The following is a 21,862-nucleotide window of genomic DNA, read 5'->3' as shown; positions in this document are numbered from 1 at the left end:
GCTTATTTCTCTTATATCCCAGTTAATGTAAAATGTATGATACTTTCGTAAGTAGAAGATCCTTCTCGTATCTTGATCATTGCTTTCACACAAATGTCAACTCCCCTTTTCTCAGAAGCAAATATTCCTTCTCCGACATCGTTTGCGTTTACATATCTCAATTTATACACAACGTTCGTGCATATTTAATCTTTACGAACGTCATTAACAGGATTGTGCTTTTTACACAAAATCTGCTCAAACAGAGTTAAAAGGAAGAACAACTAAAATCGACACTTCAAGTTTTACGGTCACAATCAAGAACTGCTTGAACAATATGTGTCTATATCACCTGCGATATTTTTGTGCAGTTTTAACTCTTTATATACCAGTAGAGTCACTAAAGACGACATTGCCGGTTGTGACATTTTAACTATTTGTGTATTCGAATAGCGCTTACTCTGTCGACGCAGCTGGTATCGCTCCTCCCTGTTTCAGTGTGTTACCTTGATTTTTCTCTCCCTAATCGATGTATGAGATTTGAACAACGGTTAACTAATGTCGCTTTTATTTGTACATGCATCTTAATTTCATATTGCTTTTAAAAAGAGTAAAATATTTTAGAGAATTATAGTTAAATAAAGTATGACTATACCTATGTTTAAAAATAAATAACACATATTATAAAAATTGATTAGTAATCTCTAAAATATTACATTAAAGTTTGTAAGATGTTAGTGTCCTATTTTTTTTCCTATATTGTTGTTGATCCCTGTTGTCCTTGAAGGACCTTATACATGTAATGTAAATAATTTCTTTTCTACAAATACCTTGGTGCTTGAATCGCCTAGGCAACGTTTCAATGATTCATTCTTGCATCAATTGAACCAAAACCGTTTAGAAATCATGCCAGTGTTTGTCTTTTGGTTTATTATCTTATTACTTTAACTTTCAATTAATACAAACCGCAGGTTCCAGGAATTAGCCAAATATCGTCAACCGCCATATACGACATCCATCCATTTCTTGTGCCTACGAATGACACCTAAGTAAAAAACAACATTTCTTTATAAAAAGGCAAACGCATTCGATATCACAGATCTTTAAGTCATTTGTGTTAAAACAGATGTAGAAGTTTTCGAGTTGCTTTGAAGAGGAAACTTTAATTTTTGTTTAATTGTTTAATTTGGAAGTTTGTTGAAAATTTTTGTTTACGAAAACGAGACTATCTAAGCATATTGTTCATTACTAATTTGAAGCAAATGAAAACCCACATGAGTTCATAATAAAAAAAAAAGAACCAGAAAAAAAATCAAACAAAACCTATATATTAACAAAGATATGAGGGAAAACTCGACTTTTGGTTTCTTTAACTTTCAAATTCTATTAATAAAAATATATACAGAATATATGTCCATCGTAAATTATGTACCTAAAACATTTATCCTGATAATACACTGATTTCAAAACAATTCTTTGAATGTTTGTAAACTGTGAAAACTTCGTCCAATTCTTATCAAGAGTATATCTTAAAACGCGGACACCAAAATAGATAAATGTTCCAACTTTCAAGTTTATGTCACCACACCATCATGGAAAAACTAGCAAGGACGAATAAAACAACTGACGAACGGACACACATACAACAAAACATAAAACCTAACTACTAATGTAATAAAGGTAGCAATTAAGGCATTATAGTTATTTGATAGATGAACGCAAATTCCTAACTAGAAAAAAAACAGGGTAATTTCCCATTATACTTCATTATGGTTCCAATGACTATGCATAATGTTTGCTCGTGTGCAATGTTGTTTTTTTTTTTTGCAGAGACATGCTCAATTCTTTGTATTTCAAAAAGTCAAAACAATGTTTACAATGCAATAATAAAGCTTAGATTTCCATTGATTAAAATGATTCTGGCCAGATTTAAAAAAATCAATTATCGACTTCATTATGTTTTCTGATTTTTAATTCGCCTATTTAAATATTCAAAATCAATATTAATGCAATCCTGCTTAATGCATAAGTATTGACCAATGAAAGGTTGAAAACATTGTAGGTAACAGAAAAACATTCTTAGAAAATATGCCTCTGTCTGTAGTTTTTCACAATCTGCAAAATAAAACTTGTTTGTCATTTTACTTGTAATTATCGTAAATTGTTCTTCTAAATATATACTGATAAACATTTTTTTTTAGATTGGTTGACGCTTGTGAGTCAAAAATTAAAACAACTATATGAGATATTCATTAAAAGTATACAAACCTTCAAATTATCAACTGCTGGAATATCTATTTCCTTATACAACCATTGCTTGCCTTGTGTAGCATTTTTAAAAAACACTGATGTATCTTTACCAGTTGAATCACTCACAAACACATTCATAAAACCCATGGATATTGGAGTATAACTATACATATGATACCAGAATGACAGGCACCGGTCTACCTCTAAAGATTGAAAATAGAAAATAGAAAAAAGATAATAACGGAAAAAAAGATAAAGAACAACAGAAAGTTTGAGTGGAGCTGTCAATTGCATAAGTTGCTCCGCAATCTGGTAAACTGAGAAAATGTAACTGGAAGATCAAAATGTTCATATTTAGGGATGAAGCGGTAAAGTTGCTTTAACTTTAAGTAATTCAAATACTTGTGTTATAAATTATTTTTTAAACATTAACAATAACGCATTTACTCTTTATTTTTATCAAGTTATTCCTATATGAATATACTGTTTCTCATAAAGTTATAACTGGTCATGCAATATCTTACTTGGGAAGTCTACTTGTGTTGACATGACAGCCTTGTCGCCACTCTCGGTCTTCCCAGATGAATGAAGGTACAGAAATATAAAACCTTCTTTGGCCATTTGAGGACCTGAGTATATGTAAGGTGCTTTCTGTAATATATATAAACGATAATATCCTTTTAATGTACTTACATGAGCATTACGACAGGTATCACATTTCCAGCAGAATTTACATTCCCTTCCAGAGCACTAGAGATCACCACGGTTTTTCGGTAAGGTTTATGTTGCTCAGGCTTTAGTTTTTATGTTGTTGTTTTATATGTAATTTGTCTTTATGTTGTTTTTTGTTTGCTTTCGGTCTGCTTTGAGTTTAATTATACATGTAGAAGAAGGTCTGATGCTAAGCATCCTTTTTGTCTTATAAGATAGATGAAACATGAGCGTTCATAAACCCATTCAGTTTTATTAAGTACAATTTCTATATAGCCCTAATTATATAATCTATTCGGGAAAAAATGTCTTTTGTAGCGTTAAGCCCTGTCTGAGTTAGTGTTTTACAGTTGAGTTTACAATTTTTTTTATTTAGGCTTACAGAGCTTCAGCAGTAAAGGTTACGAAAGTAGTTTAGGAAACATGTTTTATCCAAATGTAAACAAAGAGAAAAATTATAATTGATTAATCCAATTCAAGTATTCATAGATATGCAAATCAAATAAGATTTAAAATCGTTTGAACTGTTTTATGTTAAAGAATATTGCATAAATTAATTGCATCGATGCATTTTGTGATAAAGGAAAGCTTAAAACATAATTGTTTCTCCGTCACATCTTTTCCAATGCCAAACGCTCTGAAAAGTCTATGTTTGACAATATCTAGACGATAGCTGTATGCTTGTATCTGTTTGATTTATGATTTATTACATTGGGAACATCAGTTGTACAGATAATGAAATCGAGGAACCGAAGAGTACCTGATGTCTACTGCGCTGACCATAATTGAATCAACGTCGAGGAGCCGAGTTGAAATTATTCATTCTATTTACTGAGTTGCAAGAAGGAGTATACCCTTAATTACGTCATTGTAGCCATATTGTGGTCAAAATAGTTCACAAATGAAGAGGCCACACTTTCGTCTCTAGATAGATGTTGTAAGATGTGGATTGTTCTGCTTATGGTATATTTTTTCATGATACGAACCAGCATATACGATTGAATGATTAGGCTTCGAACTTGTGATTCGGTACTCACTGGCAAGTCTTTATTCGACAAAACATGCGTCTTGTGTTCTAAATAACATACTTGGTATCTTGGATGGGTTTATTGCATTGTCCAAAAAGGGTAAATCTTAATTAATAAGTTTCCAATCTCCACTTGGCCCGGATTTTTTATTCATATTCAAACAATTTTGAAGAGACAAGACGTATCTTGATACATAAACATACTTCAATCGTCCACCAAGAACGAGAAGTATCGGATATATATTATGAAAAGAGATATTCCAAACAATAAGCTTTATCCATTTAGTTTCTTTCTCTAATGTACGGGTATACAGTTTTCTTCCAAAATCAGTTAAACTTACCGAGCTTGTGTCCCAATTCATTTCGTCTGTTGTTGGTTCCTGTATTAACACACAGTATTCACCCATTTCTGCAGTGCAACCAATAGATGCGTATTCTGAAATATAGGAAACGATAAAAAGCATTGTGAACAGACGAAGATCCTTCATTCTTAATGTCGTGTCTCGCACAATACAAACACCTAACGTGATTTATTTTTTCAATATGCATTTGAAAGATTTTACACTTAATGTAATCAATATAATTTTGAAGTAAAAAGCTAAAACATATAAGATTTGTTGTTAGTAACGTTTTCGTTTTAGATTTTAAAGTTCATAACGTACTTTCAAATATAATTAATGTATTCTATCATTATATACAATCGTATAAAATAATTTCAGTTCTTATTTTACCATGTGCGTTGTCTGCATAGATGTAATAGAAACGGTTTTTTTTTAAACTCTTTAATCCGTACTTGTCTTATACCCATATCAATAAAAAAAGAGTATTCTGAGGTTAATGATGAGACCACAGTATATGGTAAAATGATTAAAGAGATTTCATCACTTGTTACATTGACGTTTAACACGGCTCACTTAAATTTTAATTCCATATATTACAATTTGTTTCCAAAAAATGAGGTAGTCGTTGCCATTGCTATGTGTTACCTGAAAGTTCGGTGCAGTTTATGCCTTTGAATCCATAATCACACGTACATACGTAGCTATCAGTGTCAATTGGACTGTCACAAGATCCAAATTTGCATGGGTAACTCAAGCATCCTGCAGAGAGAAAAAAACGTTTATGAAGGCAAATTGATATACAACACGTGTTTTTTTTTTTAAATCTTTCCTAGTGAGCATAAACGTCGGCGAATACTTGAATTTGATAAACATACTCATACACATGAAATAAAACATGCAACAGAATTAGTTATCTTGGTGTAATCAGGGGTGTACAAAATTTTACACCGTTCATGAAAATTCATACACCCTGAGTCGCAGCCGAATGGGTGTATGAATTTTCAAGCAATTACACCAAGATAACGAATTTATTTCTTATGAACAATTCCTTTACTCATTTTGAAACCAAGATGTAAAATTGAAAAATGGTAATGAAAAATTTCCAGCGTAACATTTTTTCAACGTCGGTGTTGCTGCGCATTGTTAAATACTTTTTTTTCTTTATTTTTGGAAATAAATCAGATAATTTTATGTGTTCTTTTGAGTTTTTCAATTTTTTTTTTTTTTTAAATTTGAAACTTTTGTCCTAATTTTTTAAAATTTATTTAAAAATTTTATTATTTTTTTTTTAATTTTTTTATTTATTTATTTAAGTAAAAATTTTATTTTCAAAAAAATTTGGCAACTTTTTAATTATCTCGGGGTGAACTAGGGTAGGATGTTATTTACACCGGGGTAATTAACCAATCAGATTGCAGTATTTTTGCTGCATAAGAAATAATAACAATTATTGGTCTTGCTAGTTCTATATTGTAAAGAGCGACTTTTTTGAAAGTATCATAAAAAAGCAGCACTTTTTATATTATTTTGAAATGAAGAAGAAAACCACAACGATGCAATTTAAAAACAATAAAATTTCAAATAAACAATTATGGTTTAGTAATAACATGATGTATATATGTAAGTATGTTTTAGAATGAGTTAGATCGTCCACGACTGTAACAGAAACCTGTCCGTCAAAAGTCAGATAGTTCACGATTGTAACAGAAACCTCTCCGTCAAAAGTCAAATAGTCCACGATCGTAACAGAAATCTGTCCGTCAAAAGTCAGATAGTCCACGATTGTAACAGAAACCCGTCCGTCAAAAGTCAGATAGTCCACGACTGTAGCAGAAACTTGTCCGTCAAAACAGGGTTGAAACTCGTTACTTACACGTTTTTTTTTTAATTATTAGTTCGATCTGAGAACAGTATATATATATGTGTGTTCCTTGTTTGATAATATTAACATGAAAACAATCCTGTCATCTAACTCACCCGTTCCAATGGAAACAAAATTCATTTTAAATCCCCTTCCTGGAGCTTTATCACTGCCTACAAAGCTATCAAAAATGATGATCATTGTGTTCATTTCCTCATCAACAGTTGTATCCCAAACCTCATGGTTTGTTGAACCACAACGTCTGTGGAGAAAAATATTTATTTTTTTATAGATTGCATAATTAACTCGTATTTATTGTAACTTAATCCGTGTGATTATTCTTCCTATTTGCATGTTCTAAACACATGGCAGAGTTCCAGATAAGCTGCGTATTTGCGTAATCACGCAATACAAATAAGAAAAAAACCCAATGTAATTGTCCATTGCAGGGTTCAATAACCCAATTAATTCAAAGGAAAACCCAATTATATGCCAAAACCATGAGTTCTCAACCCCTTTATTGGCTACCGTTTGCGTTATTAACACTTATCTGTTTACAGTCGTCGCGTAAATCTATTTGTAAACTATTTATAATTGGAGATGTCCTTTCGTTCTAAAAATAGATCCTTCCATCAAGTAGCCGAAATGGGTCCCTGTTGGAATATTCCGTTGCTCAAAAGTTACACGTGTTTTTGAAAACATTTCGATATTCTCGGCGTTTATTCAATTAGCGTGTGTCATGTTGTCATATTTTTCTCGAATTGCTCGGGGTTCATCATAACATATATCGAATTGAAACGAAAGTGAATGTCCGGTAAAAATATTGAATAGAAGCATGTTTTCAGCTTCTTTTGAATAGCTGAGAGAAATTTATGATGATAACAAGACTCAGCCAGTGTTTTAGGAAGCGTCCATCGAACGCAAGGGCGTGTTTGTGTACCTTAACGAGAACATTGCTAATAAACACGGGGTTTCGTCAAAAACGAAATCAGTTGGAAAAAGTGAAAGGCCAAATCAATTATGACATGTTATGTAGTTGGAAAGCATCGGAAACCAAAAGTTCTAATAAGGAACAACTTAATCCAGATTTATGTAAATTGAATAAAACAAAAACATTCAAGTATAAATTAGAGTTTATTTACTATTATTTTTCATTTTACGGTTAAATGATTGAATATAAAGGTATATATGTAAAATAAATTCTGAGACGAGTGCCTGTGAATACGTTATACATATATCCGTTTTGTACAGTTTATATAAGTTGTGAGAAAATACAAAACTGGAAGAAGGTTTGAAATGGGACACAAATTAAACCTACAAATGCTAGTCAGTGAATGAACCAAATACAACAGCTACAGCACATATACAAAGAAAGAAACATATTTAAGATGGAAAAACATCTGGGATTGATATTGCCTAAATATTCAATATTGTGTTGATGAAGAAAAACAATACATTAAGGAGCTTGGTGGTGAAAAACCCAATTTGATATTAATTTGAGGGATGAATTGGAATTGATAATGCAATTAAAAAACTTTATCACCCAATTACAAAAGAAAATGGTGGGTAAAAACCCCAATTTGTGAATTTTTCCCCCGAGCTCTGTAAACATGTATATAAAAAAAAATAGATGGTACAATCAAACACGATTTGTCGTTAAGACCAAAACAACCTCACAATGGAGAAGATAAATGAACACGAAAGAAGCGAGAATTCGTTCCGTAAGTAATCATTGCACGATAAAATGCTTATCTGTTTGTATAACAAAAATGTTTGAAGTCCAAGAGAATTACTCTAAAACATTTGTCATACTTACTCTGGCCCTTTTTGTTCCATCATATTGTAGTGATACCCATAACATTATGTTTCTAGAGTTTATTAATACATACTTTGGCCCTGTTTGTCACATCATGTAGCGTTGCCAATAACACTGTGTTTCTACAGTTTATTAATACATACTCTAGCCCTTTTTGTACCAACATGTTGTAGTGCTTCCCATAACACTATGTTTCTAAAGTTAATTGATATGTACCCTGGCCCTTTTTGTTCCATCATGTTGTATCGTTACCCATAACACTATTTTTCTATAGTTGAATAACATATACTCTGGCCCTTTGTGTTCCATCATATTACAGTGTTACCCGTAAAAGTGTGTTTCTAGAGTTCATAACTGCATAGTCTAGCCCTTTTGGTTCTATCATGTTGTAACATTACCCATTAATCTATATTTCTAGAGTTTATAAATAAATAATCTGGCCCTTTTCGTCTCACCACGTTGTAGCGTTTCTGATAACACTATGTTTCTAGATAAAATTGAGAATTGAAATTGGGAATGTGTCAAAGAGACAACAACCCAACCATAGAACAGACAGCAGCAGAAGGTCACCAATAGGTCTTTAATGCAGCGAGAAATTCCCGCAGCCAGAGGCGTCCTTCAGCTGGCCCCTAAACAAATATATATACTAGTTCAGTGATAATGAACGCCATACTAAACTCCAAATTTTACACAAGAAACTAAAACAAAAAATAATACAAGACTAACAAAGGCCAGAGGCTACTGACCTAGGACAGGCGCAAAAATGCGGCGGGGTTAAACATGTTTATGAGATTTCTAGAGGTTGTTAATACATACTCCATTTTGTGTCATCATGTTGTAGTGTTACCCATACCACTATGTCTCTAGAGTTTATTAATACACACTCTGGCCCTTTGTGTCAAATCACGTTGTAGCGTTACTCATACCACTATGTTTCTAGAGTTCATTAATACATACTCTGAACCTTTTTGTTCCATCATGTTATAGTGTTACCCATGCCATTATGGTACTAGAGTTCATTAATATATTTTCTGCCCATACCATTGTGGTCCTAGAGTTTATTAATACATACTCTTGCCCATTTTGTCACAGCATTTTTGTAGCGTAAACCATAACATTATGTTTTTAGAGTTTATTAATACATACTCTGGCCCCTTTTGTCCCATCATGTTGTATCTTATCTCCATCCAATGATAACAGGCATAGTCGTTATTACTGATTTCCATGTCAACAATGGTTCCTCTTAGTATATTATTTTCTACACCCTAGTTGTAAATAAATATTTTGTTTACAGTTAAGAACATACATATCATAATTTGTTGTCGAATAATTAAAGATGTTGGATTCGAGCGTCACTGGTGAGTCTTTTGTGGACGAAGCGCGCGTCTGGCGTATAAACAAAATTTAGTCCTGGTATCTATGATGAGTTTATTGATATTCGAAAACGACAAAAGTCAAATGATAGGATGCCCGAATGAGTCTGTATCGCTCACTAAGGTCGATGCATCTTCAAGAATGGGCACTCTCCAACATTGTAGACAAGAAGATAATTAATGACTTAAATCTCATTTCTATTGATCTTGTGAAGTAATTTTTTCTATCTACAATTTCTCTTTATCTTACATAGTTTTTGCCCTAAACACAAACAAAGAGTTAAACTTGTCATTAACAGGTAATTACTCTATTAGAACATAAATGATAAATTAATCTATGCGGCATTAAGAGATGTTGACCAAAGGTGGTATCATTTTAGTCCTATGTTATTTTTACATTTTGCCCTAACAGGGGTGATCTGAGTCGGATTACCGTCACTTGAGTTTCTTTGTTCTGCATGCTAACTTTTATTATGTAACATTTTGGCGGGAACGTGTAACACACAATACAACTTGGAAATATTTAAGCGGAATAAAGACTAACTTTCAAAATTTATGCAGGAAAAATCCACTAAATTGTCAGCATATATGCCGAGAATCCTAAGCATAAGAAGCCACAATTTATACTCTAACACTAAGACGGCTAGATTCAATGTAACTGTTAATTAAACATATTTAAACATTGTATCCGGGGCTCATAAGGGGTATTTTCTTCATAATGATAAATAGAATACAATTTTCGTATGGTAATCTGAACAACATAGTACATGTATGAAGCGTAAATGTTTTTTTACATATAGTCTAGAAGAGCTTGGATGTAAAAAAGTAATCCCAATCGGATACAGTGTGTAAGATTACCATCTGACCTCCAACCATCGGGATGATCTTTTACTTATACATCGCGTTCTTGTGCCATGTCGGTCATCTTGGCATAGGTCAATGGAATATTTTAAAACTAGATATCAAAATGATGAGTGTGGCCAAGTAGTTTCAGGGGGGAATTTTTGCAAAAGTTAAAGAACGACGAATGACACATACGGAAAATGCTCACACTTGCCTTTTAGATCAAGTTTATTGTTAGAATACCATAGCATGTGTTTGTTTAAAATCACTTTGTGCCTGACATCATATAGGAATTACATAGGATAGTAAATAATTACGTTTAGAATTGAAAAGCCAAAATATCGAAAGATTATAATTTCTGCAACATATTAAACGAAAAATATGATGCTTAGTAATACAATCAATATGTTCGTATAATATATTAAAAACTAACGAGTTAAAACGTCTTGAAATAAATTTACAAAGTTATTATCTAAAGCGACATATTGAAAACAATCAATGGCGTTATTATTTAAAGTGACGTATGCAAGATTCGTATGTACTGAGTATCACTAAAATACTAGTGTTTTGGAATATTTCATTCAAATCGTTTCATGTTTTAATTACAATTGATGCCAATAAAGCATAACGTGCTCACCAGTAACAAATGCGCTTGATAACGTTACCATAAACTATTCGTCTGAGGATTTACAAAAACAGTAACACAGATGCCTAAAACATAACGTGCTCACCAGTAACACTGATGTCCAAAACACAACGTGATCACTAGTAACACAGATACCTAAAACATAACGGGATCACCAGCAACACTGATGCCTCAAACACAACGTGATCACTAATAACACAAATGTCTAAAACATAACGCGTTCACCAGTAACACTTGATGCCTAAAACTTAACGTGATCACCAGTAATACTGATACCTGAAACATAACATGATCATCAGTAACACTGATGCCTAAAACTTAACGTGCTCACCAGTAACACTAATGCCTAAAACATACCGTGATCACCAGTAACACTGATGCCTAAAACATAACGTGATCACAAGTAACACAGATGCTTAAAAACTAACGTGCTCACCAGTAACATTGATGCCTAAAACATAACGTGATCACCAGTAACACAGTTGGCTAAAACATAACGTGATTACCAGTAACACAGATGTCTAAAACAAAACGTGATTACCAGTAACACAGATGTCTAAAACAAAACTTGATCACCAGTAACATTGATGCTTAAAACATAACGTGATCACCAGTAACACTGATGCCTAAAACATAACGTGATCACCAGTAACACAGATGCCTAAAACATAACATGTTCACCAGTAACACTGATGCCTAAAACACAACGTTCTCACCAGTAACACTGATAGCTGAAACATAACGTGATCATCAGCAACACTGATACATGAAACTTATCGTTCTCACCAGTTACACTGATGCTCTTTGCATCCGTGACAGCTGTTTATTCGGGACAATTATATAATTTTTAATGAAAACTTTGTTGTACGAACGTACATGACTTTTAGAACGCACCTACGCATGTGAGATTTCCGCGGGGTTTTGGTGAATGTAAACAGAAAGATACGAGGACCGAAAATACTGAACACAAACAGAGAAAACGTTATTTAAATGGTATCTTTGTGCTTCTGAAGGTTATCGAAATGATAGTTTTAAACATATACTCAAATTTAAATACGTCGGATATCTTTTTTAAAGATAGTTCTTGTTTTCATGTCTATGGAGCAGTTAAAGTTGAATAATTAGATTTTAAATGCGCTTGATAACGTTACCATAAACTATTCGTCTGAGGATTTACAAAAACCTCAAATATTCAATGAGTTTGATTACTTTTATTACCTTTATAATCCACGTGCAACTCAGATCTGTGTCATAATTATTAGGATAATTAGGAGATGTAAGTGTTACTTCTGTCCCCATAGGTACATTGATTATGCCTCCACAAGAAGCTGTATAGAAGAAAAAAACTGTATTAGTGCATTTTCTTGGCAGACCAACAATATATTTAAATGAGACATGTGAACTGCATTTCCTGATAATTCTGTGGAAACCCGTTTGACAAAACTTTGGATAAAATCATTAAATTTTAATCTGCTGATTACTTGCACAACTGATACAACTTTATATGGTAAATATTTGGCCTTAACTTATTTGATTCGAGTGTACCTGGTAAGTCTTTTGTAGGCAAAACGCGCGTCTGGCGTAAAACGTTCTAATCCTGGGTAACATTATCTGAATGTACGTCAGGATTTTTGTGTTAAAAAAAGACAAATTATGACGAGGAATGAGACATTTTATAAAATTAATCCTGTAAACGATTTTCAGATACTAGTATGTAAAATGAAATTAAAAGATATTTACATAGAATATTGCATTTTGTTATGTTCCATATTTGTAATTCATTTTGATTTAAGAGCTGTCTTTTATGTAATAAATTATATGCACATGTTTTGTAAAATTGAGAATGGAAATGAGGAATGTGTTAAAGAGACAACAACCCGACCAAAGTGGTTACTTTCACTTGTCTTACCATCATTGGAAATAGGTTGTTCACAGAGATCACCGGTCAAAACATCTGGACAGTAACAGGTACAGTTCCACAGAGTAAAGCCACCGTTTTTACATCCAAGACTTGGGCAGTTATCTAGAAAATTGATGTAAACATTTATGACAGTATTTTAATTTTACAGGAAATTGTACATGAGTACATGTATTTCTTCTAGGAATACCATAGGTTGAACATTTTCGGGTTTTGTATCATTATTACTTATCATTAGTGCATGTCGAATTCCGAAAAACTTACAATACTGAACGAGATTTAGTATGTGAACATGATACATTTATGAACTTATAATAACATGGAATCAGATTTTTTTTTATTTGATAGTTATATTATGTATAAAAGAATTTTAAATTTTTTTTTGGATCTTTTTGGTGTTCAAACTACAGTGCATACATACATTTTTACAAGACATTTAAGAGAATGACATGACATGTATGGCATTGTTATACTATTGACATTATGCAAATAAGACATAGTAAAAATTTACAAGTTAGTGGTGTGAATATTCAGTATATGATACGTCTTAAGAATACTTTGGAATACATTATACTATAACAATATTTAAAAATAAATTTAACTAAATAGCTTTCATAAATTCCCCCCATCTGTTGACAAATGACTCGTGTTTGTCTTTAGAAATATATAAATATTCTAATATATCTCCAGACGTCTTTTAAAAAATTTAAGAAAAGCTTGCACAAATATGAACAGTCTGTCTAATTATGTGTTCTTTACATAATAAATGTAATATTTTGCCTGTAGAATGCAATAATTTAAAACTAAGTTATCAGAATTCAATACACCAAAAATGACACTGTCTTTATTCAAGAATAGTTTTTCTCTAAAAACTGAATACCACCAATTTGAAAAATCTCTCCAAAATTGTTTTATTTCTGTACATTCAAAAAATGTATGCTCTATAGTTTCTATTTCTTTACAATGGGCATATTCATTAGTTAAGGAAAGTTTATTTTTTTCAAGAAGATAATTATGTGAGACTACTCTGTGTAGTAATTTATATTGAAAAGCTTGTAGTTTGCGTTCTATAGTACATTTGAAAGCTAATGAATAAATATTTTTCCATTGTTCGTCACTAATTTCTATAATAAAACTTTCTTCCCATCTTTGTTGTGAAATAGGAGAAACACTTCCCCGATCGATAAAAAGTGAATATACATCTTTAGCAAATAATTTACTAATAGGCATTTTTTATTCTCATGCTCAAAAACGAATCCAAAATGAGTTGCTCTTAGGTGACATGTGTTGTTGTAATAAAACATCTTTCCAAACACGTGGTATAGCAAGCTTAATAGATAGAATGTCTACAAAAGTGACATTCAGGTTATATTTTTTGTTCATAGCGTCATGAAACAAAAAAATCGTCTTTTTCATCTACAATATCATTGATGAACCTTATGCCTTTCATGTACCAAGATCTGTAAAAAATACTCTTTTGATCAATTTTGATAAACGGATTGAACCAAATAAATTCTTTTCTAACATGAAATGCATTTAACGGGATGAAAATACCCTTGAAACGTTTCCAAGCAGATAGCACTTCTATATAAAAAAGAGGTGCTTTCAAATTCAAAAACTCAAATTCACATCTGCTCATAAACAAGTTCTCTAAATCAAAAAGGGAGAAAAATGCTTTGGAAACATGTTTCCATTTGGAGTCATGTTCTGAATAACTTCCGATTTAACTTTCCATAAAAACCTATTAATATCACGTTGTATTTTAATAACATAAGATCTTGGTACATGTGTAGATAAAATGACATAAACAAGCTTCGATATTGCAAGTGATTTAAGAATTACAATTTTTCAGATCAAGGAAAGGTTTCTGATCCTCCATAGTTTAATTATTGATTCCATTTTTTCTATGCATGTATCTAAACTAGAACAAACCATTTCTTCACAAGCATTAAATTTTGAACCTAAGGTTTTAAAACCATCTGTCTATTTAATAGGCAGTGAAACTTCTTTGTTAAACTTATTTCCTCCAATCCATGTTGCTTCGGTTTTAGAAAAATTTACTTTTAATCCTGAACACTTCTCAAAATCGTTAAAGGAATCTAATAAAATTTGCGCTGAGAATACATCTTTTAAAAAACAAGTGGTATCATCAGCCAACTGTGAAATTTAGATTTCAGTATCCCCAATTTTTATACCAGATATCTGATTGTTCTTACGAATACTTATTGCCAGCAGTTCAACGGCCAAAATAGATAAAAAATGAGACAAAGGACACCCTTGTCGAACACCTCTCTCAATTGTGAATGGACTAGAACTAAATCCATTATTAACGACAAGACTAGATATATTTGAGTATAAAGTTAAGACCCATTTGCTACCAAAATTAAAACAAACCAATGCTTTTTGAATAAATTTCCATTCTAGCGTATCAAACGCCTTTTCGAAATCGACCAGTAATATAAGCCCTGGATAATTCTTTAAAGTAGTTAACAATATAACATCAGCAATGAGTCGCAGATTTTCATCAATGTATCTACCAGCCACATATCCCGTTTGGTCCGGATCTATAAGCTTTGGAAGAAATAATTTCATTCTTTCCGCAATAACTTTGGCTAATAATTTATAATCAAAATTTAAGATAGACAGGGGACGCCAGTTCAACAAGAGTGTTCTATCTTTATCTTTCTTTGGAATAAGAATAAGAATACCCCGTCTTTGGTCTATTGAGAGGGTTCCGGTTTCAAAGGAATATTCACAGCTTTATAACACATATTTTTTTATATCAATCCAGAAAAATTTGTAAAACTCAGCAGTAAGCCCGTCTGTACCAGGGCTTTTATTATTTTTAAATGTTTTTAAAACTTTAAAGCACTCAGATTCTGAAATATCTGCATCGCATATATCCTTTTCCAGATCTGTAAGCTTAGGAATAAAATTTAAGTAAAAAAATTAGAATCACCCGAATATTTATCAGGGTCTTCTTTAGATGCGTACAAATTTTCATAGAAATGTCTCTCTTCGTTTAGAATTTTTTCTTGTGACACAATTTCAATGTCGTTTACAACTAATTTGTTTATACATTTATTTTTATAATTGCGTTTTTCTAATGATAAGAAATATTTTGAATTTCTTTCATTGCCTTCACAGTGCTCGGCGTATGATCGTATAATAGCCCCCCTTGTTTGATTATTTACTATTTGCTCTAAATCTTCTTTAACAGTGTCTAATTCAACCAAAAGATTATTTATATCTTATCTTAATATGTACAAGAGAGAATTTTCTGAATTTCGTCTTGTCGTTTTTTTTAATTGTCTATCAACATGATCAAGATGAGTTCAAACAACAGTAAATTGATATAAAGTTTTATTTTTTACATTTTGCGGAGAACCGACTTTACTCCCTCCAAGATAATATTGTTTTTCCTTGAACCTATCTTTGCTGTACCAGATGCCGGTGTACGTGAGGAAATAATAGTTATGTTAGGTGCATCTATGTCTTTTAAATAGTCAAGTATCCTTGATCCAATTCCGTAGTTTCTGTCATCATCGTACCCGTCGTGTGTATGTCCGTCTTTGTCTGTAAACCGATATACCAATGTGTTGTAAGTGCATGCTGATACTCGGCCCTGCATTATTTGTCGGGCAGCTTCACGAACTTCTGAGTATGTGGTGGTGACAGCAGCTGTGACACAATACGTGTGACAATTGCCATTAACTTCATTAGAACTAGTTTGTTCAAATAGGCCAAATTTAGATTTGCTAGTATCAAAAATAGCCAATGATTTTGGAGTTGACACTTTTTCAACATATTTGGATCCACTTTTACTGAAGAATAGACTGCTTCCTTTAATTTTAGTTTCTACATCTATTTCTTTATACTCTTTTTGTTTTTGTACCAGTCTTTTTCTGTTTTCACGCATATCGTCCGGAAATTGTGAAGTTATGTATATGCCATTTAGTGAGTCTTTGTTTTGTTTGCCTATTGTTCGTGCAGTGTTTATGACATGCTCCCGGTCATTGTAGTCATGGAATTCAACAACTATAGGACGGGTGCTGTTTTGATTTGTCTGGGTCCCTATTCTATGGGCTTAGTCAATTTTAATGTTTACTGTTATTTTCAAAACATTTCTGAAAATCAATTTTAATTCCGCTTTTACATTTTCGTCTTTACGGTCATGAACCCCTATTACTATAAAATTTTCCCTCATGCTTTGTTCAACCAGGTTTGCTATTTGACTTTGTTGACAATCAAGTCTAGTTTCTAAATGTACAACGTATGACTTCATTAGATTTAATTCCGTTGTAAGATTTGTGTTTTGATTTCTGACTTCGGCATATATATAATTATATAATTCGTCTAAACATCAGCCCAACTGTTCCGAAAAACTGTTACAAAATATATGTTTTATCTTCATCAACAATGATAACATTAATGTATCAAGAATATCGTAGACAAGAACAATTCAGAGCAGAAAATAAATTACCTTAGCACACTTTTGAGGTTGCACTTTGAACATACAGCTGCTTCTCAAACCACGCCTCTTTTGGGGAGATTTAGAATATTTATAGAAAATTAATTTTGTTTACATACTGGTCCCCAGGTATGCTCTCTGTGTTCCATCTCATAGAAACATAACTTGGGAATGTTACCAGTAAATATACATGTGCATATTGTTTATATTGAAATCTGTGGTAACCTTTCATTCGAGGTAGAGGTATTTGAGAAAATTAGTGTTAGTTTAAACTCTGAAAAGTTCAGGGCATATAACCGTTGAAAATATGCCGCACAACCCTATATTTTGACCTTTGAAAAAAATTGTACTGCATATGAACTTTCAATTCTAGGATAAGATTTTTTTTCAAAACTTCATAATAAAAGTGGTACAGTTTTAGCCGTAAAAGGAGTTGCTATGGGAAATTGCATTGTCAATATTTACAGAAATGCAACTTTGAAGCTTTGAACATGTACTATAAAAAATATTTACAATTGAGCAAGATCTACTTTCACTGGTGGTAAGCGGGTGGTCGTAACGTAAAGTTACGACCATCCGAAAATGGGAGACAACTCGTGCAGAAAAACTTATCCCTAGAGTTGTCTCCCATTTTCGGATGGTCGTAACTTTACGTTACGACCATCCGCTTACCACCAGTGACTTTGTAACAAAAATATATAGCTCACCTGCACATTTATAGACACTGTTTACTTCAGCTATGTCATAATACATAAGATCATTACCGAGACTTGCAAGAAACTCCAGACGCCCGTCTTCAACCACAGTGGTTTTCATTCCGTTGTTAGTAAAACTCTGAAACATTATAATGAAATGGATACAATGTACCGCAACGATAACCAGTAAAATTTTTCTTCATTGGCTTTAGGTATAGGGGGAGGTTTGAGATCTCACAAAGCATGTTTAACCCCGCCGCATGTATGCGCCTGTCCCAAGTCTGGAGACTCTAGCCTTTGTTAGTCTAGTATTATTTTTAATTTAAGTTCATTTATACGTTTTGGAGTTGAGTACGCATTTTTGTTTAAGTGGCCAGCTGAAATCCGCCTCCGGGTGCGGGATTTTCTTCGCTGTGTTGGAGACCCATTGGTGGCCTTTGACTGTTGTCTGCTCTTTGGTCGAGTTGTGGTGTCTTTGACACCTTCCCCACTTCCATTCTCAATTTTATATAATTCATATTTGAAATCGATTGATCCAAGTTCAAAATAAAAATCTTTGTCGGTTTTGTAATAACTTTCTTTTAAGCAGAGTAATTATAAATATTGATATTATTTAGTTTTATAGTTTTAAGATTATTTTGTAAGTTATAACAGTCAAAACAACTAAGCCAATGAAAAATGTTTTACATACAGATTGCACTAGAATTCCGTTAGTTTCTCTTGCGTTGGACTAGAAATGCACTCGTTAATTTGACACAACACAATAATCGACTAAGTTTTGTTTTAGATACATGATTTTTTATTAGTTGTTATTTGCTTTTAATTAACCTTCAGTAACTGTGCGTACTCTCAGATGTTTACTAAGATTTTTTTTTATTGTGGAATGTATAGATACGCTATCATGTCCGGTCCGGCTTTTGTTAGATGTTTTCTGCTTTTTATCGATTTGATGAGTTTAGTCCTTTCCTGAATTTTATAGTTTGTTCTTATGTTGTACTGTTACACAACTGTCCAAGGTTATTGGAAGTGTTTGGCACCAGTAAACTAGTTCATATATTCTATATGAACCTGTCCTAAGTCAGAACCGTGTAGTTCATGTCTATCATGTTTGGTAATCGTAAATTGATTTTTACTTGTAAATCATAGTTTTTTTTCGACTGAATTGTTTCATATATTATCATGTTTGGGCCTTTTATAGCCGACCATACGGTATTGGTTTTTCTAATTGTTGAAGGCCGCACGTGCTTACATACACTTCATTCAACTTTTGTTGGAAAGTTGTCTCATTGGCAATCATACCACATCTCCTTGTATTATACTTAGGTGCTTATTACAAGACATTCAACAATCATGTTTGCATATTGTAAATTAATTAATTGCCCTAATCCTAAGCGCAAAGCTTATAAAGTATATCATTTCCAACATCTTAAAGACGATATCTTAACTGCGTAATCTTAGCTCGAAGCGTAAGAAATAAATTATTTCGAGTTCAGTTGAGCTGAGATGAGGTTTTCTTCCAAACAAATTTGAGTTTTTTTTATTTACTGAATTGATACATACTCTTGTAGCGTACTGTAAACTTGAAGACAGGTCATAGGGATAAAAAGTTGACACTTTTGATTTTACAAAGTTATTTGCACCCATCGATAATCTGTCCCACATGATTTGTACATAGTTATCTCTATCAGGTCGACTCATTTCATGCTTTGCACCAAGGGCATGTAACATTTCGTGTATAATAGTACGACGCTAAAACAAGAAAAAAAAACACAATATCAACACAGAATATATATTGTTTGTATGATTAGGAAAGCCAGTCAGTGAATTAGAGATTAAGAATAATGTAACATAAGTACGACTTTTCATGGTATTGTTTAAAATATGATTATGTTATTGATTTACTTGATTTCTTTTTATAACAAAGACAGAGAGGAACTAACATTTTTTGTATTGTACATAACTCAGGCCATTTGTTATCTCATTTGTCTTGTTTGAATTGTTTTACATTTCTTTATTCGGAATCTTTTATACCTCTGAAGTATGAGTTTTGCTCATTGTTGAAGGTCTTAGGAGTGATATTTGTAAATTATTTTGAAATTCATCATTTGACCTTTCATACCACATCCCTTATTTTATGTTTGCATGTCGATAACAATCATGCCAGATCTTCTTTTTCATTTTTAGACGTAAATAGGAATCATACCACATCCTCTTTTTTTTTATGTTTACACGTAAATAAAAATCATACCACATTCTCTAATTTTATTTTTACATGTAAATAGGAATCATACCACATCCTCTCATTTATTTTTACACGTAAATAGGAATCATACCACATCCTCTCATTTATTTTTACACGTAAATAGGAATCATACCACATCCTCTCATTTATTTTTACTTGTAAATAGGAATCATATCACATCCTCTCATTTATTTTTACTTGTAAATAGGAATCATACCACATCCTCTCATTTATTTTTACTTGTAAATAGGAATCATACCACATCCTCTCATTTATTTTTACTTGTAAATAGGAATCATACCACATCCTCTCATTTATTTTTACTTGTAAATAGGAATCATACCACATCCTCTCATTTATTTTTACTTGTAAATAGGAATCATATCACATCCTCTCATTTATTTTTACTTGTAAATAGGAATCATACCACATCCTCTCATTTATTTTTACTTGTAAATAGGAATCATATCACATCCTCTCATTTATTTTTACATGTAAATAGGAATCATACCACATCCTCTCATTTATTTTTACTTGTAAATAGGAATCATATCACATCCTTTCATTTATTTTTACTTGTAAATAGGAATCATACCACATCCTTTAGTTTTATGTTTACATGTGGATAGGAATCATATCACATCCTCTCATTTATTTTTACTTGTAAATAGGAATCATATCACATCCTCTCATTTATTTTTACTTGTAAATAGGAATCATATCACATCCTTTCATTTATTTTTACTTGTAAATAGGAATCATACCACATCCTTTAGTTTTATGTTTACTTGTAAATAGGAATCATATCACATCCTCTCATTTATTTTTACTTGTAAATAGGAATCATACCACATCCTCTCATTTATTTTTACTTGTAAATAGGAATCATACCACATCCTCTCATTTATTTTTACTTGTAAATAGGAATCATACCACATCCTCTCATTTATTTTTACTTGTAAATAGGAATCATACCACATCCTCTCATTTATTTTTACTTGTAAATAGGAATCATATCACATCCTCTCATTTATTTTTACTTGTAAATAGGAATCATACCACATCCTCTCATTTATTTTTACTTGTAAATAGGAATCATATCACATCCTCTCATTTATTTTTACATGTAAATAGGAATCATACCACATCCTCTCATTTATTTTTACTTGTAAATAGGAATCATATCACATCCTTTCATTTATTTTTACTTGTAAATAGGAATCATACCACATCCTTTAGTTTTATGTTTACATGTGGATAGGAATCATATCACATCCTCTCATTTATTTTTACTTGTAAATAGGAATCATATCACATCCTCTCATTTATTTTTACACGTAAATAGGAATCATATCACATCCTCTCATTTATGTTTTCACGTAAATAGGTTTCATACCACATCCTTTAGTTTTATGTTTACATGTGGATAGGAATCATACCACATTCTCTCATTTATTTTTACACGTAAATAGGAATCATATCACATCCTCTCATTTATGTTTACACGTAAATAGGAATCATACCACATCCTTTAGTTTTATGTTTACATGTGGATAGGAATCGCTTTTTATTAAAAGATTATCATAATATTGTAATTTGCAACAATAAAATAGGTAATAAATATATATGTTATACAGATTTTGATGAACCACACTTTATTTAATCAATAGCTAGAATAGCTTGATTGCA

At 32.0% G+C, this 21,862-nt stretch overlaps 1 protein-coding gene across 1 annotated transcript in view; it reads right to left on the bottom strand.

Moving 5' to 3' along the window:
* The window catches only part of LOC139511018 (MAM and LDL-receptor class A domain-containing protein 1-like), a 29,156-nt gene extending 12,472 nt beyond the window's left edge, over positions 1-16,684 (bottom strand). The window contains exons 1-10 of the mRNA XM_071297583.1: positions 16,210-16,684; positions 12,757-12,870; positions 12,066-12,175; positions 9,132-9,250; positions 6,286-6,431; positions 4,954-5,067; positions 4,309-4,403; positions 2,754-2,880; positions 2,248-2,432; positions 946-1,024 (exon numbers count right to left, since the gene is read on the bottom strand). Coding sequence (XP_071153684.1) covers positions 946-1,024; positions 2,248-2,432; positions 2,754-2,880; positions 4,309-4,403; positions 4,954-5,067; positions 6,286-6,431; positions 9,132-9,250; positions 12,066-12,175; positions 12,757-12,870; positions 16,210-16,684 — 1,564 coding nt within the window. The remainder of the gene's footprint in view (positions 1-945; positions 1,025-2,247; positions 2,433-2,753; positions 2,881-4,308; positions 4,404-4,953; positions 5,068-6,285; positions 6,432-9,131; positions 9,251-12,065; positions 12,176-12,756; positions 12,871-16,209) is intronic.
* Between the last annotated feature and the right edge of the window lie 5,178 nt (positions 16,685-21,862).

The sequence above is a fragment of the Mytilus edulis genome, chromosome 2 (assembly GCF_963676685.1).
Source record: "Mytilus edulis chromosome 2, xbMytEdul2.2, whole genome shotgun sequence".
Classification (NCBI taxonomy): Eukaryota; Metazoa; Mollusca; class Bivalvia; order Mytilida; family Mytilidae; genus Mytilus; species Mytilus edulis.
The sequence above is the reverse complement of the archived record's forward strand: the minus strand, read 5'-3'. Positions and strand labels throughout refer to the sequence as shown.